General features: G+C 36.0%; 1 protein-coding gene across 4 annotated transcripts in view; it reads left to right on the plus strand.

Moving 5' to 3' along the window:
- The first annotated feature begins 3,126 nt into the window (after positions 1–3,126).
- ANKRD29 (ankyrin repeat domain 29) overlaps positions 3,127–26,289 on the plus strand; it is a 54,646-nt gene continuing 31,483 nt past the window's right edge. The window contains exons 1-2 of one of the 4 annotated variants that reach the window (XM_031946526.1): positions 3,127–3,490; positions 22,238–22,359. In XM_031946526.1, the coding sequence (XP_031802386.1) occupies positions 22,351–22,359 (9 nt within the window). In that variant the 5' untranslated portion in view covers positions 3,127–3,490; positions 22,238–22,350. Of the gene's footprint in view, positions 3,491–18,061; positions 18,089–22,237; positions 22,360–26,289 lie in introns of those variants that run through there. The other 3 variants (XM_023496195.2, XM_031946527.1, XM_031946525.1) reach the window with 3 other exon arrangements.

A 26,289-nucleotide genomic window follows, 5' to 3' on the forward strand; every position in this document is an offset into this window, starting at 1 on the left:
GAAACTTTAATGTGTTCATTTTAGATACTAAAACCATCTGAAAAGAAAGCCAAGTACTAGTATGGTGGACTGAATTCTAGATGTCCTGTCACTCCACCTTGAACAACTAATCCCCCAAAGGAGAATGGAATGCAAGTGCATGGAACAATCACAGGTGTGGATGTCAATATGAATGCACATCTTAAAGCTGTGAAAATGAGCCTGTCTGTGTAAGAGAACCCATTAGATCTGTCAAGGAGAAAACTCCATAAAATATGTGTCTAAGGCCAGATTTGAATTCAGGAAGATGAGTCGTCCTGATGCTAGGGCTGGCACTCTGTTCATTACTCCTTGAAGGATACAAAGATGCTAAATTAGGTCCCCCTATGAACCTCCCTCTGACAGTGAAGGTCACTGAATTACCTGAAAGCTAACTTTCTAAATCTCTCATATTGGTTCAATAGCAGAAATTAATTTCTCACATCAGCTACTGGTACCCTAAGTCACTCATAGCTCAAAGTAGACTCCCCATGACCCCCACCTATTGGATTGGAATCAGGTACAGTATATTGCCAATATTATGTATGACCCACCAAGAAGGGCAAATCTGAGTATATGTATGCTTCAAAGACTGAGCTCTCATTGGCCAGCCCTTACCATTCAAAGGCAAAAACCTCCGCACCAAAGAGAGAAAAAAGAGGAATGCTTCATGCTCAGTTTTCTGAGATCACAAATGGCTATTACATTGATAAATTTAGGTATCTATAAGTGTTGTTTCTCTTTCCATTACTGTGGTCTTTATGCATATTGTTCTGATATTGTTTAATTTGCTATACAACTTGGACTTTGAGGGAGTAAGCTACAGACAGAAAAATTTCTATTACAATAAAAACAAATTTGGCTACTCTCTAGAGGAGACCTGAGTCCTATTTGCAGCTCTGCCATTAACTATCTGTGTGACTTTGAACAAGTCATTTAACTTATATGACTTTCATTGTCTCAGATCTAAAATGAGTGGCTTAGAATACATAATATTTAAAGTTTCTTCCAGTTTGAGCATTTTTTCATTCATTCATAAATGCAGAAAAGAAGGGAAACATAGCTCTGGAGGAAGGTGACATGGAGGTGACCCAGAACCAGCAGTATACTGGAAGGAATGCCAAAAAAGAAGGAAAAGAGCACAGAAGACAATCTATTTTCCAGTTTAGAATCTGCTGGGGAGTAAACAGGTGTGACCTAGAAACTAGGACACAACATCATACTAAATCTTATGTCTCCCTTTTTCCTATGTATGAACAATGGAAGACAGGATGCATAAGATTGAGAGTTAGAAGGACCTCGAATATTATCTAGTCTAACACTTCCATTTTACAGATGGGGAATCAAATGGTAGGAGAATTATAACCACCTGGAGTGTCGGGCAATTAGAGCAACACGTGTGAAATATTGACTTTTGGGGGGTTTTAAAAGACCAATAAAAAGTGGGAGGATACAAGAGTGCTGGACCTGCAGTCAAAAAGATCCGAGTTCAAATCTGACCTCACCTCTGCCTCAGTTTGCTCATCTATAAAATGGGAGTAATAATCATCCTTATCTCATAGGGTTATTGTGGGGAACAATTTTGATAATTTTTGTAAAGTACTTAGCATGTTACCTTGCATATAGTTGGTACTGAATAAATACTTTCCCTTCTTCCTCTATCCAGTAGGCAGATTAAAAGGAATAACACATTTCAGTCTAAGGGAGCATTACAAACAAAGTCAGAAAAATGGAAATACATGCCTTATGGGAAAAAATGAGATAAACTCAACAAGAACTCAGTTTGCTTGGGGAAAGTTGTATAGGCAGAGGGGGGCCGGATTACCCAAAGTTATTAATTTAATGCAGGAGACAATGCAGATTTATTAATAAACAAGTCACTGTCCGTGGTAGTGTTTTTAGTGTCCAGGAGTGGGACCAACAGCTCAAGTCTCACCTTCTGCAAGAAGTCTTTCTAGGATGTTACCGCCTTCCCCTTCTTCATTCCATCTATTCTCTATCTTGTGTAGATCTAGTAATTCACTTGTCTCTTCCTTTAAAATATAGATTCCCTTAAGGAATGTGTTTTTGCTTTTCTCTTTATCCCAGTGCTTACTCAGCAGTGTCTGGAACATCGTAAGCACTTAGTAAATACTTGTTGACTAAGGTAATATGATGATGGATTGGGCTGGGGAGATCCAAGTAAAAAGGAACCAGTTATAAAGGAGATAGTCCAGAGATAGGGTTGTAAAAGTCTGGAATATGATGGGAACTGAAAGAGAGAAATACTTTGGAAGAATGATGAATGAGACTTAGTGACAAATTGAATATAGGATGGGAAGAGAGAAAAGAATACTCAAATATTTGTCACCTCATCTTCAACAAAAGGCAACTGAGTCTTCAGTCCAGTGATGTTGGCCTCCCACTACCTGACTGATTGTTTTCACTGGTGCTCCACATATCTCAAAGGCTTTTTTTTCCCTTTATCTTTACCTCCTGGCTTCCCTGGATTCCTTGAAGTCCCAGATTAAATCCTACATTCTACAGGAGACCTTTCTCACCATCTCTTAATTGTAATGACTTTCTTCTGCTGATAATATCCTATTTATTGTGTATAGAAAAAGCTTACATAGTTTGTTCTTCCCTTTAGCTTTTGAGCTTCTCAAGGTTCAAATTATCTTTTGTTCTATGTGTCAGGTGCCTACTAGGGCTTAACGTTTCTTGATAGAGTGACCCTCCTCCCCATTGAAAGCAATCAGATTTTATTTATTTTTAAAGCACTGATTGTTGAATGAGAGAGCTATCTTATGAAAACTCTTTTAATAAAGGAAAGCAATTTGAGAGGCAACTACATGGTGCAGTGGAGAGAGCACCAAACTCGAAATTAGGAGGACCAGAGTTCAAATTTGAACCCCAGACAATCATTAACTGTGTGATTCTGGACAAGTCCCTTAACCCCAACTGCCACACACACACACACACACACACACACACACACACACACACAAATAAATAAAAATAAAGAAAAACAATCTGTTTATATAAACGTGTGTATATGCACTTGCTCTTTGGGTTAAAATGTTTCTAGAGCACACGAGGATAGGTGTGTAGGAGAGTGGAGGAGGATGGAGGTGGGGCTGTGCACACATGTAGGAGAAAGCACAGCAAATTTCTGCGCCGGTGCCCGGCGCGGAGAGCGGTGGCCCGGTCCGCAGCCAGAGCCAGCATGGGGAGTCCTGCTATTTCTGCTGCGGCAGCAGCTGCGGCTCCTTCTCCTGAGAGGCTCCGCCGCGGCGTTGCGTGAGGCTCCCGCAGACCCAGTCAGTCTGCAAAAGCCCAGCCAGCCCCAGGCTGGTGTCTCACTCTCTCCAGCCCTCGCTAGCCACCCGAGGGAGGAAGGGCGGCTCTGGAAAAGAAACTCGGCCGCATCCTTTGCCCTGAGGCAGGCAGCCTGGAATGAGCCTCTGCTGACATGTGCAGGATGTCTTTCAAGGTAAGCCCCGGCCGGGGCAGGAGGGAAGGGAAGGGTGCATTACCCCTGCAGGCAGGCCGGACGTCGGGACTGACCCAGATAGGGCGCTCGGGCGTCCTGACCTCAGGCTGCGGCATCCCGGGAGGGGGACCGGCGGGCCACTCTCCCAGGAACTTCCTCCCCTTGACCTTCAGCGCCGGGCGGGTGGGGATGCGGGGGCAGGTGCGAGCGCAGCTGAGCGTTTGAACAGAGTGAGACACCCCTCTCCATCCCCATCCCCAACCTGGCGGAGAGGTTTGGATATGGTATGCGGCTTTCTTGTTTGTGTTTGAAAGGGCATCTCCTTTCTTTTCTATAGGTCTAAGCGAGCCCGGGATGGTATAACAGGATAAATAGACAGTCTAGGAACTAACAGGTTTTCAAACTGAGGTTAGAGAAAGAAGGTAGAAGAGACATGGGGGGGAGGAGGGGGGGAATGGGGAAAGATTATGGGAGGTCAGCTCTTTCTGGCCAGGGCAGTCACGCTTCTCTCTGCAAGGACTACAGATTGTGAAACCATTCTCCTCAGATTTGGGTTTTCACAAATGGTGCTTGGTGACAGCCACACAAACATCTGCATATGCTCCTTCCTCATTATTAGACCCTATTTGAAGATGGGGGCCTTTGAAATTAGCAAAGTCTCCAACCGAATGACTCACTGAACAGGGCGAGAATGTAGGTGACTACCAGGATGCTGGGGTTAGGGAAGGAGCCATTTGGTTTAAGAACTCAGCGGAGAATATTTGGGATATAGCCTGCCCTAACTTTCCTTGGAAATCAGGGGTCTTACTAAATTAAACCTATTTTTTTTTCTTTTATAACTTCTATAAAGCTTTGGTGTTTAGTAAATTGCAGTCATCTAAATAGAAATTTTTATTTAACAAACTATCTATCTTGACTTCTTGGGTTATTAAAACAAGATCCTAAAATTTATATTTAATTTTCACATTGAAACTATCATTCCCCTCCCCCAAATATTAACTGTGTTGGGACTTTGAAACTATTTCAAACTCATAGTTCTCTTTCTGTATATTGCATCTTCATCCTCATTCTGATTCCAATTAAATGTGATTTATTAATAACATTCGTAAATCCCAAAAGTCTCCCCTGGAGGTGGGGAGTGGGGGAGGAGGGAGAGGAGAATATTTTAGAGATATCTATTCTGTTTTCCCTTTAAGCCACACAACACCCCCATACTACAGATAGGAGACAGCCTTCCTACACATTCATACAGTGCTTAATCCACAAAAACTGCACCTTGCTTACAATTCAATGAGATGAGTAATACATGATTATTATCATTTCAAAGAAAAGGAAAATGAGAGTTAAAACCACTTGCCCAATGTCAAAGAATTAGAACCCATATCTTAACTCTGGATCTAATGTCTTTCCCCTACACTAGGATGTTTCTGTTTTATTAATTTGGGTTGGATTTGTGTGTGTGTGTATATGTGTGTGTGTGTATAATTTTATAATATAATAAAGCATGACAAAAGAGAGGCAACATAGAGTTGCGGATAGTTATACTTGAAGTCAGAAAGACCTGATCTAGTCCGCACTTGACAAAAGCTAGATTTGTGTGACTCTGGGCAAGTCACTACTTAATCTCATAGTACTCTAAATAAATCTCTAAAACCCCAAGTTATAGAAAGTGCTAATTTGCATAGGTAGAAGGGGTTTCCCCAGCTAGGAACTTCCTTTATCAATGAAATAACATATCTGTCACTCTCCTATCCCCAATCTATTGATATCCCTATATAATATATGTGATAAATTTAATTTAATAATTTTAAATTATTCAAATTTAAATTTATAGTAAGAACTTGATGTTTTGGTTGATTTATAAAAGTATCACACTTGATTTGGCTTAAATAGTTTACATAAGTAATATATTTTGTCACATCATAGAATCTGAATTGAAAAGAATTTCAGAGGTGAATTAATTCCATCCATCCCTCTAAAAACCACTTCCAATATATTTAGCATGATTGCATATGTATAACTTGTATTAGATTGCTTGCTACTTAGAGGAAAGGGAGGGGAGAGGAAGGAGAGGAGAAAAAAATTTGCAACTCAAAATCTTATAAAAATAAATGTTGAAAATTATTTTTACATGTAATTGGAAAAAATAAAGTTCTACTTACATAAAAATGAACAAGGATAAATTGTGATGGAAAAGTAAAAAAAAATTTAAAAAATGAATAAAAAATAAAAATTACTTCCACAATATCCATAAGTGATTATTTATCCTCTGTTTGTAGACGTTTAATGAAAGGCAGGGGACCTGCTTTTTGGATGGCACTAATTTTTCAGAAGTTTTTCCTTATATTGAGCCTCAGTGCCACAAAGCGACTTCCATCCAATACTCCTAGGAGAACCAGACTAGTCTCTCAAGGAGGAGCTAACCTACTTGATACTTGAAAGCAACTGTTGTTTGTCCTTCATTCTTGAAGAGGACCATGACATCAGGGAGGTGATGACATGACATTCAAGTGAATTGGATTTAAGTGAGGGAAAATAGTGCAAGGTCATCTGAGCCATCTGGATCCAGTGGCAAGGTACAGATCAAGACAGCTGGAATTGTCCCCATTATCTTTTCCAAGTTAAACATTCCCAGTATCTTTAACTAATCCTTTTTAAAACTAGCTTTCATGGCCCTTCACCCACCCAGTGCGCCCTCTTCTGGAGACATTCCAAAAAGATATCTTTCTATGGGACCCAAAGTGAAACATAATACTCTAGATGTGATCTAATTTAAGACAAAAGCTTAGTGGATTCAAACTTGGACACTGACTGAATTTGAAGAACTTCAATCACCTTCCCTCAGCCTATATAATTTGTATAACACCAATATAGAATTTTAGATTTACACTTATTCCATTTTATTCAGACTTACTTAATGCACCTATCAGCCTTACCTGGTAAGATCTTTTGGTTTCAGCCTCTAACATATCCTTTATCCCTGTAAACTTCATAAAAATTGCAGATTTGACAAATTTGTCATTTAGTAGTAGTTGTAGTTGTAGTCATACCATAGTAGTAGTCATTAACTACTAAACTACTAAAATAGTAATTTATTAAGTATTAGATGCTGGGTATTGTTGTTTGGTCATTTTAATCATGTCCTTTCCTTTCCAGTTCCTTTCTAGTTTATTTGACAGATGAGGAAACTAAGGCAAGCAGGGTTAAGTTACTTTCCCAAGGTCACACAGCTAATAAGTATCTGAAGCCAGATTTGGACTCAGGAAACTAGGTGGTCCAGTGAATAATTTCCCCAACAATAAAATGAGCTGGAGAAGGAAATGGCAAACTGCTCCAGTATCTTTGCCAAAAAAAAACCCAAATGGGGTCATGAAGAGTTGGACATGTCTGAAATGACCGAACAACAACACCTGTACCAAACACCTAATAAAAGTGTTTAATAAATAGTCATTAACTGGATTTTCAGGTTGAGCGTGTCTTATATAAGAAAGCACAGCAACTGTCAGTTTAATTTTGTATCTTATATTGGCCAAAATATAGGCAGTATTTTCTTCCCAAATCTGGCTTGTTTAAATACTAACTATAATCTCATTCGTTTTTTCATTGTTGCTCTCTCTATTTTTCCTTTCAAAGAGATTTCATTTTAACAATATCAGTATTTGAATGTTGACTAGATATAAATAACAGGGCAACTAGGTACACATGGATATAGCACAGTAGATAAGAGTGTTGGATCTGGATTCAGGAAGTTTTGTTGTTGTTTAGTCATTTTTCAATTGAGTCCAACTCTTTGTGACCCCTTTGCAGTTTTCTTGATAAAAACCCTGGAGTCAGGAGAACCTGAATTCAAATATGACCTCAGACACTAATTGTGTGACTCTGGGCAAGCCAGTTAATCCTGTTTGCCTCAGTTTCCTCATCTGGAGAATGAATTGGCAGACCAATCCAGTATTTTTGCCAAGAAAACCTCAAAGGAGGTCACAAAGAGTTGGACACGGCTGAAAAATGACTGAACAGCAACAAAGCTTCCTGCATCTCCAGGTCTAACACTCTATCCACTGTGCTACCTAACTATCTTCATCAAAATCATTGCTAAAAATGTTGAAGAGAACAAAACATGAACAGATGTCTGTGGCATTCTACCACAGACCTTTCTCTGAATCAGCATTGACCCTTTAGCAGTTACCCTTTGAGTCTAGTCATTAGTCCAGAGCCTCCTACCTGTACAGTCCATATCCTAGCATTTTACTTACAAGCACAGCATAAGAACCTATTTTTACTAAAATCTGAGGACTTTTCATCTATTACACTGTCTTGATCTATCTCTCCAATTAGCTTGTCAAAAAAATGAGTTTCATCTGTCATGACTTGTTCTTAATGAATACAGCTAATCAAAAGTTATCTATAGAAATTATTAATTCCAGGCTGGCTCTCACCCACTGGGCTGCTAGTTCACTTCATCTACAGAAATCATTGTTAATGACTTAATGAGGAATGCAAAATCATTCTAATATCAACTTGAAAAAATAAAATGATCTTCTGAAACATTGCATAATACATTTTAAAGCCAATGAAAATTGTCTTACGGATTATACATACTATAATTTCCCTCCAACTATGAAAATTATCAAGAATTGATGTTGCTTCACAAAACTATTTTCAGACCATTTTAAATCAAACTCATTTTCTTAATTCTCCTAAACCTTTCATTTTCCTTGTTTCCAGTGTTATTTGGTAAAGACAAAACAAAAACAAAAAGACCAATATTTGTGTTGTCCTTACCTTTCAACAGGTAGCTGAAACCAAAATCTCAAAGACCTGAGTTTGCCACTTCCTAGCTGTATGATCCTGGGAAAATTCTCAGTTTCTTCATCAGTAATATGGGGATAATAATAGCATCCTCTTCCTGATGTTGCTTTGAGGATAAAATGAGATAACATTTGTAAAATGCTTTTCAGATCCAGAAATTTTATGGTGATTATTATTTTAGATTATTCTGAATTCTACTTACTCCTGACAATTCTTATAATATCATACTCTTTTATATTCATCTTCCATTGCATGTCCTATAGATTCATGTTCCATAGATGGTTTTTTAAATTTTTTATTTCAACTTGTTGATGTTATACTTGTGTATTCACAATGGTCTCTCTAGACAGCTCCCTATTTTTCTCTTCATCAAAATCATTTCCGCTTGTGTCGCTAAATTTTTGTTAGTGAAACCTTCCCTTTCTGGTTGAGCCAATTTTGCTAAGTTAGGTCATTGGGTCCTTTCTCTGGGTCTTTGAAATTGATTCTCGCAAAAATCTACAGTGAATATCAGACTATACATGGCTTTCCTGGCTTTCTTAAGTTTGTCTTCTGTGATGGAGTAAAGCTATTCATGTATTCCCAAGAATTCTCTTGTTTCTTCTTCAGCAATTAGTTTCTCTTTGAAGTACTCCATTAATCCTCTTGTTTTATAGTTTTTTCTTATAAATCCCCTAGAAGCATAAATAACAGCTCCTCTTTTATTTCAAAAAGTATAACAATCATGTACTTGCTAATCCATATGAAATGAATATTATTGAAGCAAAGGAAATAGAAGACGAGAAAAAAGTAACAGCTCATTGAGAACAGGTAAATGACACTATTTATTATAGACATTAGTGATGAATAATATAATCCATTAGAAAGGCAGCTTAAGTAGAGCATTAGCTAAGTAACAGACCAAGGAAAGACAAGAAAAGCTTTTATGCTAATTTTGATTGTCAAAGAATTACAAAATCTTCAAGTTGGGAGACCTAAGAGACCTTCTAGATTAGCTCATTCCAACTATAAATTCCACCTACAATATTTCTGACAAGTGGACATCTAGTTTCTGCTTAGGGATTTTCAGGGAGAGAGTGTCCTGACATAGAATGCTTAATTTTTGCAAAGTTCTGTTAAAAAGTTTTTCCTAAAGCCAAGTCTGTGAAAAAGAATGTGGGTATAGATGTATATAAATGTCATTATGTATCACCTTCGGTGCAAAGAAACAAGTAAAAGTGTGCCTACTAAGGAAAGAAGGAGGGATAATTGTAAAGGGGAATATGTAGTAGAAAAGGAAAAGTGGAAATATGATCACAAGAGGTGTTGGGAGGTATAGCATCAGAAATTCAAATTTCATTCCTAGACTTCATTTTTTCAATCAGCTTTTCACTTCCCAAATATTATTTATGTCAGGTTGAAAAATGGCTGCCTTAGTTTCCCAAAGGAAGAAGTTACTGTGGTGTTCTCTTCTTTTGTATAATATATAATGGTTCTCTCTGGGAGCAGGTTTCTTGGGGAGGTTTTCTGGAGACAGCCTTAGTTTCAGTTCAGAGTAATAATCACCTCAAATACAGTCAGCTGATAAAATCCAAACGTTTATTTTCTCCTTCCAAGTCCTGTCTCTTTCCTTGGACCCAGTTAGCTTTCTTAGAAGCCTATCTCTCTCCTTGGTTCTAAGAGCTCTTGCAGCTTGTCCTTTGTTGCCTCCAGCTCCCTCTGAATCTTGGTTCTGAATCTTCACAACTGTCGCCTCCACTCACTCCTGACTCTCAATCTCCCAGAGTGTTCTTTGGCCCTGAGAGCTTCTTGCTTATAGGCTGTACACTGAGTACACACCAATCATTATATCACTGGGAAACCATTATTTGTTGTAGGATTAAATCAATTCTGAACTAGATTTAACCATTGTCTCCTCAATTCCACTTAGTACCTTGTTTCAAATTCTGGCCCATAACATCTCCTTGGAGGATCAGATCAATCATACTGAACCATGCTAAATTAGATAACTATTGTCTCTATCAATTCTAATGACTTAACACTTTGTAAGGATTCCAACAAGTTACCACTGTCACATATGTACTCCTGAAGAGACAAAAGAAAAAAGATTCATATGTACAAAAACATTCATAACAACTCTTTTGTTGTAGCAAAGAATTGGAAAGAAAATGTATGTTCAATGTATGTACTGGGGACTAATTGAACAAATCATGATATGTGCCTGGAATGGAATATTATTAAACTAAAGAAATAAGGAAAGGGTGGATCAGTCAATAAATATTTATTAACCACCTACTATATGTCAGGTAGGGAAGCTAGGTAGTTCAGTGGATAAAATGCTAGGCCTGGAGTCAGTAAGACCTATGTTGAAACCCCCCTAGACACTTACTAGCTGTTTGATTCTGGGAAAGTCATTTTTGCCTTTATTAGAGGAAGAAATGGAAAACTAGTCCAATATCTCTGAAAAAAAACACATGGATAGCATGGCCCATAAGATCACATGACTGAATTACTAATCAACAACCACAACATGTGCCAGTCACTGCACTAAGAGCCTAGTATCAGAAAAGAGGCAAAAGTGGGTCCCTGCCCTCCAGAAGTTCACAATAAAATGGGGGAGATAACAGGCAAATAAATATGTACAAACAAATAATATACAGGACAAATAAAAAATCAATTAAAGAGAAAAGGTCCTAGAATTAAAAAGGCTTGGGAAAGGCTTCCTATAGCTGGGTATTTCACTGGGACTTAGAGGAAGTCAAGAAAACCTGGAGACAGAAATAAGGAGAAAGAACGTGTGAGAACCAGGGGACAGCCAGAAATAAATGCCTGCAGCCAAGAGATGGAGAAATGGACAGGTTTGGAGAAGTCTGAGAAGACTTGTATAAAACTGATGCAAAGTAAAGTGAGTTTAACCCAAAGAACAATTTACATGTTGTCTAGGAAACAGCAGTAATGAAGCTAAATGTTGGCATAAGTTTTTAATAGCTTAACTCTTATAGGATAAATTCAACTTCCAAAAATATAAAAACCTTGTAGTTTAATCCCTGTCCTATATTTCTCTTTGTGTCCTCACTACTAGGCTTATAATATTGGGCTTATAGATTTTCTGGGAGGTAATTCAAGTTTAATTATATCAACTCTTTCTGGACTTAATTTACCTCTCCCATTTATTTCCTTGGGCCAGTTTAAAACACATTAGGCAGTGGCAGTTGGCTGATACTAGCTCCAAAAATAGCTCATTGTTCTACCAACCAATTTAACTCCAAAGGCCATCTCTCAAAATCAAGCCATGAGTTAGTCCATTGATTTATTCCAGACTATTTCTAGCACTCCCCAAATGATCCATAGCCAAGGCTAGTGCCCTACAATACTTTTATGCAGCAAGGAAGATGAATTAGAACATAAATAGGGAATAAATAGAGCACTCAATGGAGAGGGGAATTGATCAGCACAAAAAGAGTGTTACAAAAAAGAGTAGTTTTTCTGACTTTGGGGGGCAAGAAGGGCTTCTTGCTCAAATATTGGAAAAGGCAAGTTCCTTCTTTTCAGTCCAGTCATTGGAAGGAGAGAAGGGAATAACATCTGTGAGGGGTAGTCTCAACCTAACTGGTATAATCTTTATACCACACCTTCACACCATCATCAGTGTCTTCTTTGGTCATCAGTTCTCATAGTCCTTCTGGATGAAGGTGCTGGGGAGACAAAGGTCCTGAGATAACTCACATGTTTCTTTTCAAGAAGAAAGTCCATCCACCATTTAAACTCCATATATATTTAAGCTTCTTGTCTTGTTGTCTGTCTTAATCCCAGAAATCTCAACAAACTAGTCATCCTCATGTACACATATAAACAGCCTCCAAAATTGTTCCCCAAGATTTCTAGTGCTGAGTTTCTACGTACCCTTCTACTTGTTGGTGTTTGAGAGATTCAGAATAATAAAAAAAATTAAGATTTTTTTATTAAGAACTTCCCAATTATCTCTTCTTATCTTTATTCTATCCAGAATTAACCCTCTTCTATTGGAATGTGTAAATCTATGTCACACCTGAGAACCAAAGAATAGCTTCTTCCTCTTTGGACCACTCTGAGTTCCAAATGATAGTGATCCATCTTCTTCTTTCTTCCTGGTATCCCATTCCATCACGTTAGGTTTCCTTTACAAGGATTAAAATCCATTCTTGCATCTTCTTTTCTTTTTATTTTTTGTTATATCTTTGAAAAGTCCCTTTATTCTTTTAAAGAAGATTCCATAGTAGAAAGTATACTTCCTTCCCTTTTACCTTATTCTCCAGTAGGGAGACCAATATATACTTTGTGCATATGTAGCTATTATTTGTCACTGGAAGAAACACAAACATAGTATATTCTCTGTAGGTAACTACTTTTCTTACCTACGTTCCAGAAGCAAAACCCTTAATTTTCTGTTATTTTTGATGGAAGCTTTTGTCTGTGAGACACTGCTGTGAAATGCTATCATGTATTTGTCCCTCTTTTTCAGACTCAGTTGTTGGAGGCTCCTAGGTGAAGTTTATGTATTGATAATAAGTTTCCTGTTTCTTCCCAAGTGAAGAGGCTAGTTTGTTCAGTTGCCTTTGATTGACAGATCCACCATAGTTCCAATGCAAACAGAAGCTACTCAAAGCTATTTTCCCGGTCTCAGCCAGAGTTCAGTTACAAGCCACTTTGAGTTTATTCAATTTTTTTCTCGCTGATCAAATTTCAGAAACTTCCTCAGATTCTCTGCCTTTGTTTCTTTGGCTCATTGTAAGTTAATTTTCCTCTCTGTACTTTATGACCTGAGATTCAGTACCCCAAATTCTAGGCTTACATGATTGATTTCAGTCTTAGAGAACCCACCCCTAAAAAATAACTCTATCTTGTTTTTCTCTCACTTAAAATCTCCTCTGGGAACCTCAGAATGTAGCTTTTATCTAAGTCATCAGGGAGGTATGTAAAGAAGTCCTGGCTCTTAAACACGAACTCAAGACAACAGTGTTTAATAAGTATAGGACAATCTTTCTTTCATCCCACAGAAAAATACAAAACAAAACCATGGACTCATAGAAAAACCTTTACATAAACAGAATTAACTCTCCCCATCTTCTAACTTTACTACAGGATCTGCCAGACCTCTACCACTATAGAACCACCTTATCATATCTAAGCTGTAAGATTAAGTTACTGTTTCTCTGTGTTTAGGCCCAAATACTCAGGATCCAGAAATTCTCTTGAGGATATGTAGTTGAAATTCTCCCATCACTATCTTTCTCTATCACATCTCACAATAAAAGCAAGAGAACACCAAAACTATACTAGTGAGGGATCTCAACCTTGGTCTATCTGAACTAGATAAATCAAAACACAAAACTAATAACAAAGAAGTTAAGAAGGTAAACAGAATTTTAGAAAAGTTAAGTATGATAGACTTTTGGAGAAAACTGAATGAGAACAGAAAGGAATATACTTTTTTCTCAGTAGTACATGGAACCTACACAAAAATTGACCATGTATTTGAGCATAAAAACCTTGAAATCAAATGCAGTAAATGCATCTTTTTCAGATATTGATGCAATAAGAATTATATGTAATAAAGGACCGGGGAAAATAGACTAAAAATTAATTGGAAACTAAATAATCTAATTCTAAAAGAATCATAGACACAATTGATAATTTCATCTAAAAGAATGACAAAAATGAGACAATATACCAAAATTTATGGGATATAGCTAAAGTAGCACTTAGGGGACATTTTATATCTCTAGATGCTTACTTCCATAAAACAGAGAAAGAGAAGGTCAATGAATTGGCATGCAACTAAAAAAGCTAGAAAAAGAACAAATTTAAAAAACCCAATTAAATGCCAGATTTGAAATTCTGAAAATAAAAGGGGAGTTTAATAAAACTGAAAGTAAAAAACTATTGAGCTAATAAATAAAACTAAGAGTTGGTTTTATGATAAAAACCAACAAAATAGATTTAAAAACATTTAATTAATTTGACTAGAAAAAGGAAAGAAGAAAATTAAATTGCTAGCATCAAAAATGACAAGGGTGAACTTTCCACCAATGAAAAGGAAATTAGAGCAAAAATTAGAGCAAAAACACAGTTTGCTCAACTGTATTCCAATAAATCTAATAATCTAAGTGAAATGAATGAATATTGGGGGGGGGATTTTATTTATTTATTTATTTTTAATAACTTTTTATTGACAGAACCCAAGCCAGGGTAATTTTTTACAACATTATCCCTTGCACTACTTCTGTTCCAATTTTTCCCCTCCCTCCCCCTACCCCCTCCCCCAGATGGCAAGCAGTCCTATACATGTTAAATAGGTTACAGTAGATCTTAGATACAATATATGTGTGTAGAACCAAACAGTTCTCTTATTGCTCAGGGAGAATTGGATTTAGAAGGTATAAATAACCCGGGAAGAAGAACAAAAATGTAAGCAGTTTACATTCGAAATGAATGAATATTTACAAAAATATAGATTGCCCAAATTAACAGAGGAGAAAATAAATTACTTAAATAGTCCCATTTTAGAAAAAGACATTGAACAAGGGAGAGGAAACTTGAATTTGCCATGAGCCTCTACCCAAGGTTGCCATTAGTAGTTCCCTTTAATAATTCCCTTTAAGTAAACTATGTGAATGCACAGATCTTTCTCCCATCCCTATCCTCATCCCAAGACCTACATCTTAGGCCTCTGGTTCTTAAGTTGTGTTGTGTCTCAACTCTAGGAGGAGAAATTTCTCAATATAAGCCCAATATCAAGAAGTGGCTTCTAATCCATAGCATCCTAATATAACCAATAATTCCTCAAATGCTGAGATTTTATCAGTTATCTTCAGTAGGGTCTAAATCTACTGATAAACACCCAAGCCAAGGAGATATGCTCAGTCCTTTTAATAAGGTGCCACTGGGAATGTCCACACCCTCCAGAGGGAGAAGAAATTAAAGTCCCAAACAAAGGTTCACTTTCTTGTAAACTCATCAAGCTGATCAGGTTCTCCAATTAACTGCCTTTATCTTTAAAAAGTGGACATTGTTGTTTTCCCATCTCCATCTGGTTTTGAAAGATTCAGCTAATCAAAATTTCTATGAGCATTTCACAGATATAAAAATGTTTACAAGTACATATAAGTAAGCCTATTAATCTGGGGAGAGTTTTTTTTTTTTTTTAATGTACTTTGTATAAAGTAAGCATATGTAAGATATACCTTTACCCATGGAGTAAAAGTTTGTTATTTTTTGTGGAATTTTTTTTAGCTTTAATGTTTTGGATTTGTGCTAGATATTTGAGTCATTAGGAGGCTTTTAGAAAAAAAGCTGTTTTAGGTTGTTTTAGATGCATGTTTACATATGAGTAAATGCATATAGATATATGTGTGTGTGTTTCTAAGTATAGGTGGATATGGAGCCATATTGACGTATGTATATGTGTGCATTTATATTTATGTGTCTTTGTGGGTGGATGTGAATGGATATGTGTGTACATACGTATATATATATATATATATATATATATATATATATACACACACACATATATATGTAGGTATTTATATGTATATAAAAATATATCAGTGCTTAACTGTAGCCTGCTTAGAGGAGGTGGGAAAGATGAAATGGGGAAAAAAAGAATAAAATTAAAAGTGCTCAACAGAGAACAAAAGAATAATCTACAAGGAAACAAAGGAAAGATGGACAGTCATAAATATAATCTTTTCTATTATTATATATGCTTTCTTGAGATGGAAATTTATTGCTATATATTTTTCAATCCTTCCTGATTTTCTTCTGGGCATATGACAATGTTTTGTTTTGTTTTCTGTTTTTCTTTTTCTATTCTATTTTTTCTTATTTTCTATTTAGTTCGATTAAAAAAGCGAAAAATATTTTTACAAAAAGCTGTTTTAAAATACTTAATAGCTGTGTGACTCTGAACAAGTCACTTAACTCTGCCTCAATGTCCTCATTTGTAAAATGATCTGGAAAAAGAAATGGCAAACTACTCCAGTATCTTTGCCAAGAAAACCTCAAATTTGATCACAAAGAGTTGGATATGACTGAAATGATTGAACAACTTCCAATATATTCTCTTGCCATAAAAGTGTTTAATAAAATACTCATTGGATCGAATTTTCACTCCGAGAGTATCTTCCATGAGAAAGCACAGGATCTGTCAATGTTATTGGTCAGAATATAGACAGTATTTTTTCCCCAATCTGACTTGTCCAAAACCAGAGTACAGACTATAATCTCACTTATTTTTCCCAGTGTTGCTCTATTTTTGCCTTCAAAAAGATTTTTCATTTTTAAAATGCCAATATTTGAAGGTCAACTAGATTGGACTTAATACATTATCACTATATTAAGCATTGACTAAAATTTTAGATTCTCCATCCAAATGCAATTCAGGATAAGATTTGGATTTATTTTAATTAGTCATATGATATTATTTTCAAAGCCATCAGTGCTTAACACATTTCAAGTGGTGATCTTGACTTTGAAGGCCCAGGAATTATGATTCTACCTGTGAGAATGACTCCATTAAGGAAAACAAATTAATTTTTCTACCTTAGTTTTCTTTTGATTAAGAAGAAAAAATGACATGTACGTACCACATGTAGTGCTGAGTCAACTTAATGTTTATGAAATACTCTGAAGTGCCAAACATAAAGTGGAATGATAAATTGGAAGAATCAAATGATACTTCCTGGAAAAGTTTCTGCAGATGATTTTTAAACCCTCATATCACACTTATTTAAAGGGGTACCGCATTTCAAGGGAATTTGCTATTGGACTGAAGCCAGTGTTGCTTATATATATTAGTAAATGTATAATGGAAGTCCCATTGAATGCCAAATCTTGACACCTGATACACAGCCTCAATGGAGGTGCATCCACAGTTGCACAGGTGAAGCCCCATCCTCTTCTCCCTAGAATTGATAATTCTTTAAAAATTATAAAATTGAATTATTTGTATTTCTTCTCCCCTTCCTTTTTCTACTCAGTCTTTGAATAAGTTGTTAATAAAGAATAGGTAAGTAAAAATTATGGCAATGAGAGGGAGAAGGATAAGTAAATATGACATATCCTGGATGGTTTATTTGTTTGTTTTTAAGAACAGGTATATTTCCTTTACATTGAGTTACACATATCAATGCCATTTTGTAGAAACTTCAGTAATACATTAGGACAGCTAGTTGGTACAATGGATAAAACTCTGAGTTGGAATCAGGAAGACTCATCTTCATAATTCATATCTGGCCTCAGACACTTACTGACTACGTGACCCTGGCCAAGTCACATAACTCTGCTTGCCTCAGTTTCCTTATCTATAAAATGAACTGGAGAAGGAAATAACAAATTGTTCCAGTATGTTTGTCAAGAAAACCATAAATGGGATCATGAAGAGTAGGACACAACTGAAAAATGATTTAGCAAAAGTAATTGTCAGAGGAATTCTGTTTGGACTGGACCAGGACTGGAAATGAAAAGTTCCTGACTCCAAAGGAGGGAAGATGGGATAAGTATTTATTTAGCTCCTGTGTGCCAAGGATTGCACAAAGGGCTTTTTACAAGCATGACCTCATATCCCTTTTGTATCTGCTGCTCTGTTTGGTTTCAACTCCAAAGAAAGAAATATCCCCTTTATCAGATACCTCCTATTATCCTCCACTCATGTCCTGCCTCCTTCTGTGTGTTGTCTTTCCTTTTAGATTGTAAGCTCCTAGAGGACAGGGACTGTCTTTTCTTTTTATTTATTGTAACTGCAGAACTTATCACAGTGCCTGGAATATGGTAAGTGCTTAAGTGTTGATTGATTTATTAGATATAAAATGTTTTATTCGCTGCACTGAACTGACTCTTCAAACTCTAGCCCATATCATGAAATCCTGCTACAATATCATTTTGTCTAATTATGCATTTAAGAATGCTAAGTAAGACTCCTCCAATTTATTAGAAATTGAGCAAAGGATTACATATGTCAATAGAAACCTGTACCTGCAATTTCTCCCTAACAATGTGCTTTTGCAAAACCAGTTAATGTTAGTCAAGATTTTCCTATAGTTATCATAGCATAGTTTCAAATCTGTGCAGAAAGGTTAGGTCCATTGTGAAAAATCAGAAATAGTGCCTGAAAGTCATTTGACATGCCAGGGGCCCACCCAACATCCACTAAAATTGTACTATATAAAACAAAAATAAAGCAAAGATCTGGTCCTATTATTTGTGCTGGCCACAAAGAGATGAGTGACTTAATTTAGTCCCTGTCCTTTATTATTAAAATGGATATTAGTGTTTTTCCATTATGGCCTGCCTTGGATGAGGATCCTTGGTCCAAGACCCTCCCATCATAGGACAATGAGAAGGAACAGAGGAGAGTGTTGGGACAAAAGATAAGAAAAGAATACATTCAGCATGTAGGGATAACAGCTTGATCACCTTATTGTGTGTAGGAAATCATCTTCTATATTGTTGTTCTTTGAGAAGCTTGAAGGCAACAGGGAAGTTGTGAACAAGCAATTTCAGAAAGGGGAATGACCTCCTGGAAGCCAAGAAGGCAAGTCTTGCTCCCTCCTCCATAAAGAAGGAAATGGGGAGATAGTTTATTGGAGAAAGATGTAAGGCATTTCATAAAAATCAGTTCCTCAATTTTTGTAGCATCCTCTAAGGGCCAAGAAGTCTTGCCAAGCCATGAGAAAATGTTCCTGGGACATCATAAGTAAAGAGTGGTCTCCCATTTCAAGGGTTTGCTACAAAAATAGCAGGTTTACTCCTTGCAAAGAGGTTTTCAAAAGTATTATGGATTTAAATGACTTGATTACACATTCTAAGCAAATGGTCCAGAACAAATCATGTTTTCACCCTTTGCCAACAGCTTCAGGACAATTAGTCCATATAAAGGGGAACCTCAAAGTTCTCTTTCACCCACCCAGATGACTGTATCTTGGCAAGATGGGATCTCTTTATTAAAAGGTCACTGGGTAGGGATTTACAACAGTGAAAACCTGCCTTGCCATTGCCAATTCTAAAACAAAATAAACTTATCTGATACAAAAACAGCAAACCACATTGGGCATGAGAGATCGGCAATATGAATGCCACAAGCTCAGTTTTGCTTGAAGACTCCTGGATTAAAATTGTATCTTATTCTGGTCTCCCTGACCACTACTTCTCTGTCACTCCTAATCAATAGACTATGTTTATAATTAGTCAATATAAGGGATCAATAGCAGGAGTTAAGATTGCAAAGGAGGCTTTAGGGGTCACACACAAACTGTCCCAAAGAGCAAAGAAACATAACTATAAATTTTTACCATATGTTAAGTAAGCAAAAGTCAGATCCTGGAAATGTATATTGAATCAAAGGAAGCCATTAGAAATTTTAGGCCTATGATATATAAATCCCAGACAAATTCCAGATCTCCACAATAAAGAACAATAGATCACCAAATGATGTTGATAATATTGAGATGATATGTATAGATGTAATTATTTTTAAAGTTTTTACTGACAGCTTTGAATGATTTGAATATATTAATGAACTAACCCCAAGGTGGCACTGATGAGAGTTAGTCTATTTTCCAAAAAAGAATCCTCTATAAAAATGAGACGACTCCTGCCTCCTGAACCATCTACATTTGTTTCCATGCTGCTGAGTGCTCTCAATTATAAATCATAGTTACCTTCATCATCCCATTCCCTGTCCTCACGCCATCTGCTTCTGTACCCCTTTTGCTTTCTGTACTGTTTGCCCCCACACGTTCTGTGGTTATTAAAGTGTGATTGCAATTCTATTTCCCAATACCATCTCAGTCTTGGCAAGTACCCAAAGAACTGGGTTGCCTCTCCCCCATCTCATAATTTCATAAATTAATTATCAGTTTGACTTCTGAAAATGTTGCTGACAACTTCAGGGAAGGCAAACTATTAATCTCAAATATGAGAGAGTTTGTTTCCTTCTTAAATCAGCCATGAAACTATTCAAAGCATTTTTGTAATCTGCTTATTACTAGACATTGTCCAAACACACACAGAAGCACAAATTCCTGTATAATAAGAAATTGGATTTTTTACAAGTTCTGAGGGCTTCTCTTGGACTTCTGGAAAGAAATGTTATTGACACTGAGTACCTCCACAAGCTTGATCCCCAAGTGCAGTCATATGGAAGAAAGCAGATATTCATTTTAGATGAATCTGTTTCACTACAATAAAATTGTCCTCTTTTTCAAATCACAGACATGGAATTTTCCAATCATTCCTCCCCATTTCCCCTTGAACTTGGGATTTGGTCTCCCAGAATGTGGCTGACTACTATTCTCAGACTGATTACTACTCTCCTTCCTTGGGTTGCTCTCTTTCCATATCCATCTGTCCCTGGAGTATCTTTCTGATCCAGATGTATATGCTTCTAGACTTTAAATCATATATAAAGTAGCAGTCATCAAAACCATCTGATATTGGCTAAAGATTAGAGAAACAGAACAATCAAACACACTAGATGAGGAGAATCAGAAAGAATGGAACTCAATAACAAAATGGGTGATAAAATGTAAAACATAAATTGTCAAGGAAAAAACTTATTTGGTTTAAAAAAAAAAACACTGCTAGGAAAATGGGAAAGCTGTCTGGTAGAAATTAGGCTTAGATCAACACCTTACGCTATATTCTACAATACATTCTAAATAGATATGTGACATTAATATTAAAGACTTTAATATTAATAAAAAATTAGAAGAACAGATTATATACCCTTCCCAGCTATGGGTAGGACATTTATTCTTAACCAAATAAGAAATAGAGGTAATTACAAAAGCTAAAATAGTTAACATTGATTATTTGAAAGTAAAAAGCTTCTGCACAGACAAAATTAATGTACTTGGAACAAGAAGGGAAGTGGTGGAATGTGAAAAAAAAATTTCATAGGAAATTTCTCTGATAAGAGTTTGGAACACAAGATATATAAATAATTAATAAATATATGTAAGACTGATAGCTATTTCCCAATAGATAAGTGGTCAAAGGATATGAACAAGCAGTTTTTAAAAGGATTGTAAAATATTCACACCCACATGAAAGAATGCTCCAAATCACAAGGAATAAGAGAAATGCAAACAACGTGGCGTTTTTAACCTTACACTGTGCAAATTGGGATGGTAGTGGGGGGGAGGAGTTATGAGGACAGAAGGGATAAGAAATGACCTAAAAAATGATAAGTCAATGTCCAAGGGATTGTGGAATGATAGATATACCAATACATTGGTATATTTTGGAAAGAAATCTGGAAATAGGCAAGTAAAGTGACTATAATATCCATATTACTTGAACCAAAGACTCCACCACTGGACTTGTACCCTTAAAAAAGTCATCAATAAGAAGAAAATCCCTATACTTCAAAATTTACAGAAACAATTTTTGTGACAGGTACAAATTCGAAACAATGTAGATGCCCAGCAGTTGGGGAATAGCTAAGCAAATTATGGCACGTTAAAATTTAATGGAATATTACTGTGACTAAAGAAATTATATGTGAGCTGATGCAGTGAGGCAAGCAGAACCACAAAAATAATATACAAAGTAATTAGAATAATGTAAATGGAAAGAACAACTACACAAAAAAAAATAAAAAGTAAATGTAACAAAGTCAAAAAAATCAAATAGAACTCAAATGAAAAGGTATAAGAGTAGGGTAGTTGCCACAAGTCTTTGGCATATCAGCCTATCTGAGATTAATTCATTACAACAATCCATATTTCATTAACTAAGTATTGTATGTTGTAATTATCATTTGTAGCAATTTCCTGTTGTTGTGGCAGGTCCTAAAAATGCTTACTTTTGAGCTGACATTAATAGATAATATTATTTATTCTTTGAGTAGAGATAGTAATATTACTAATGAGGATTTCATTAATCCTGTTGTAAAATGCTGTTATTTTGTTCCAACAGAAGGAAACGCCACTTGCAAATGCTGCATTCTGGGCAGCAAGAAAAGGAAACCTGGCTCTTCTGAAACTCTTGTTAAACAGTGGTCGGGTGGATGTGGACTGCAGAGACAGTGTATGAACTCGGTATATGCATGGCGAGAGCACCTAACTTTTCCCATGATGGCAGGAGAGCATTTCATGGATTCCTTTCAGTTCCCAATGCTTCCTTACATTTCTTTTTTGTTGTTTTTGCTTCCCCCCCCCCCATATATTTCAAGGGTCAAGCATGGAAGAATTTTAAGATATTTTAGATCTAGAAAAAAAGTGTGGAGGGAGGGAGTAGCTAGAGCAAAACAAAGAAGGGGTATAAAATGGAAAGAGGAGGAGGAGAAAATAAGCAAAAACAAATTCTAAGATCATAAGACAAATGGAATGCAAAAAAAATTTTGAGCTAATTGCAACCATGAAAGAATTCAGGACAGAAAAAGATTGATATGAAAATATATCAATTGCATGATATGTGAAAACTGAACAATTAAATTCTCCACCCATTTCCTTAACTTTTTTTTTCCTTCCACAAACATAGATCCACTAATTGACTGTTTCAGAGAGGAAATAAAAATAGATATTACTCCCAAATGACAAATTCGACTTAGATAGCTTGCTGCCTCACTCTGGCGGGATGCTGCTCTCCATCTGTACTCAACAGGATTTTCATGCATTTCCAGTAATAGAGACCAGAGATGAACAGAAAGTATTATTAAGATATTATTAATTTACTAATTTCTAAGCAATATTATTCTTTTCCTAAAAAGAAAAATGTTTCTACATAATTTATTTGCACTTAGCAAACAGGTAAATCTATTGCTAGCTTAAGAGCAGTTTAAATTTTCCCTCCATTTTAGTCATTCTAGATACTTTTCCCCCCATCTTTGTTCTGTTCTCTCAATTTTATTTATAGTTACCAGGCAAAAGCTCTAGGTTTATACAAATTAGAAGAGCAGGTGAGACTGACCTAAAGGTCATTCTTTGCCAATTATCCTTTTCATATCTCCCCATCCTTCTTTGCAACCCCTTCTCCTTTGCTTCTTCGTGCTTAGTGTGCTTCCCATACCCACCCACCCTCTTGCCCTCTCAGTCATTAGATTATGATTAGGATCTTTCCAGTCACCTTCAGGGCTTTTTAAACTTTTTCTGTTTGTGATTCCTTTTCACATGAGAAACTTTTATGTGATCCTGGGCATATAGATATATAAAATAGGCACACAAATCAAACATTTACTGATTTGTGACCTCCACATTCAGTTATAAGATCCCATATAGGGTCATGATCCACAGTTTAAAAAATTGATTTCATAATGATTTGTGTCCCCTTTCCTTAGGATGCTCTTTATGTTAGGTGACAGTTGGTTAATCTGATAAACTGTGCTGATATGTAAATCAATGCCAGTGGATTAATATATTGTTTCCCGACAAATAACCTTTAATGAATATAATACTTTTAAGTCAACTCTAAGAGGATTGGAGTACATGATCTCTAAAGGTCCCCTCTAGTTTAAAAATCCCATGATTCCATAAAACAATAAGGGGAGGGTGGAAAGAGAGAGAGATATCATAATATTCAGTTTTTGTATTAAAGCAAAGAACAGTTAGGTGACATTAAGTGCTGGGCTTAAAGTCAGGAAAAATCTTCCTGAGTTCAAATCTGACCTCAGATACTTATTAGCTGTGTGACTCTGGGAACTCATTTAGTCATGCTTATCTTAGTTTTTTCATCTGTAAACTGAACTGAAAAAAATAAACCATTCCAATATCTTTTTCAAGAAAATCCCAAATGGATCACAGAGAGTCAGACATAACTGAAAATAACTCAACAAAATATTAAATCAAATGAAATAAAGGACCCTGAAAGTCTAACATGCTTCTGACAACCCAAACTCATTCTACTCTACAATCCGTTGCTTCTTCTTAGATGATGGACATCAACTAAGATTAAAACATTAAAGAGTTTGTAAGGTTATTAAAGGCTATTTCTTTCCTTCTCTATCATTGTTGTGGGACTTAAATTTCATCCTCAGAATCAACAGCCCAAAATAAGGACCTTCATTCTTCACCACTTATTTTGCTTGAATGAGATTATCTGTCTCATATCTGAAGTTTGGAAAATTTCTTGGATAATAGTGGTATTATTTTAAACAAGTCATTTAACCTTTGTGAACTTCAATATTGTCATACATAAAATAAGAGAGATTGCTAGATGTTTTCTGAGGTCCTCTCCTGTTATAACATTCTCTCGCTGTGATTCAAATCTAACTAATTCAACTTCTTCTCTCCTTATACCCAAACACAGACAGTCCTAAGAAATGGCTTCTTTTGGGGTGATAAGGATATGTTCCTCTTTGAGTCTCTTGGGCTGGAATTTATTTGACCCCTAGTAACAACTTGAAGTTTCTAAAATCAGTTAGAAGTAGCTGGAAAGCAAAGTCTTCATAAGCCCATTCAATAACTATCTATCTATACTAAATCTTTTCTAACAGACAGTATTATACAGTATATTTGTGAGGTTATTCTATATGCAAAATCTTATTAACTTAAGTTGCTAATGTATAGATATATATGACAAGTATATATATGCACATATATATATCTAAGATATGTGTATGTATATATGTAAAACATTAATTATTGGTTTATGTAGATTGTTAGGCACATCCTTTTTTAATTAATACTATTTTAATTTTTTTCCCGATTACATGTAAAGTTAGTTTTCAAAATTCATTTTTGTAAGATTTTAAGTTCCAAATTTGTCTTCCTCCTTCCCTTCCCTCCCCAAAACAGAATGTACTTTTGGTTCTGCTCACTCTACTCAACATCAGTTCATGTAAGTCTTTCCAGGTTTTTCTGAAATCCATCTCCATCATTTCTTATTGAACAATAGTATTTCATTATATTTGTGCACTACAACTTGTTCAACCCTTCCCCAATTATTTCTATTATATCTGGTCACTTGCTTAATTTCATCATCATAATATATGAGATGGAATTTATCTGGAAATACAATATTTTCCTTTATTTATGTACTGAAAGTTTAGTCTCTGGATGTTTAATAAAAGCAACTAAAGATTTTTCAATAGTTAATCAGTTAGTCAAAAGAATCTACTTCACAAGTTTAAGATAAGGGAAATGTGGCTAGATGATAGTTTATTTGAAAAGGGTTTTGGATATATTTGTGTATTATCTGACTGTGACAAGTCTGATAAGAAAGCCAGATGGCAATAAGTTAGAGGGTCCAAGACAAAGGTGCTCCTTGATCAGACAATTCCTGGATAACTGTGTTCAGTTCTAGGTGCCACATTTTAGGAAGGACATCGATAAATTAGAATGTGTCCAAAGAAGGGTAACCAAGATTGAAAAGACTTCAAATTCATGCTATATCGAAGATGAGTTGACTAAATTGAGGATGCTTAGCCTGGAGAAGTCTTGAGGAAGTATTTGGAAGGTTGTCTTGTAGAAAAGACTAGACTTGTTATATTTGTCCCCAGAGGGAAGAACAAGAATCAGTGGAAAGAAATTTTAGCCTGTTGTAAGGGAGAAAAAATCTAATAATTAGAGCTATCTAAAAGTGACATGTACTGCCCCAGGACAATTTCCTCCTTCCTGGAGGTCTTCAGACAAAAGCTAGGTGACTTCTTGTGGGATTCTGTAGAGGATTCTTGTACATGTACAGAATAGACTAGATGAAGTAACAAGCATTTATTAGGTACCTGCTGTGTGTCAGGTACTATATTTAGCACTAGGAATACAAAATATCTGAAGTATCAAAAAAAAAAATCCTACTTTCAAAGGGCTTATAATCCAACCAGAGGAGGCCATATGTACATACATAGGTATGTGCAAACTAAATACAAGATAATTTTGAGGGAAGGACATTATCAGCTGGGAGTATAAGGAAAGGGTTTCCATAGAAGGGGGCACTTCAGCTGAGCCTTGAAGGAAATGAAGTATAATAAGAGAAGAAGGTGAAAAGGGAGTTCATTCCACTTGTGGGAACAACTATTCAAGGGCATAGGTTAG

The sequence above is a fragment of the Sarcophilus harrisii genome, chromosome 1 (genome assembly GCF_902635505.1).
Source record: "Sarcophilus harrisii chromosome 1, mSarHar1.11, whole genome shotgun sequence".
NCBI lineage: Eukaryota > Metazoa > Chordata > Mammalia > Dasyuromorphia > Dasyuridae > Sarcophilus > Sarcophilus harrisii.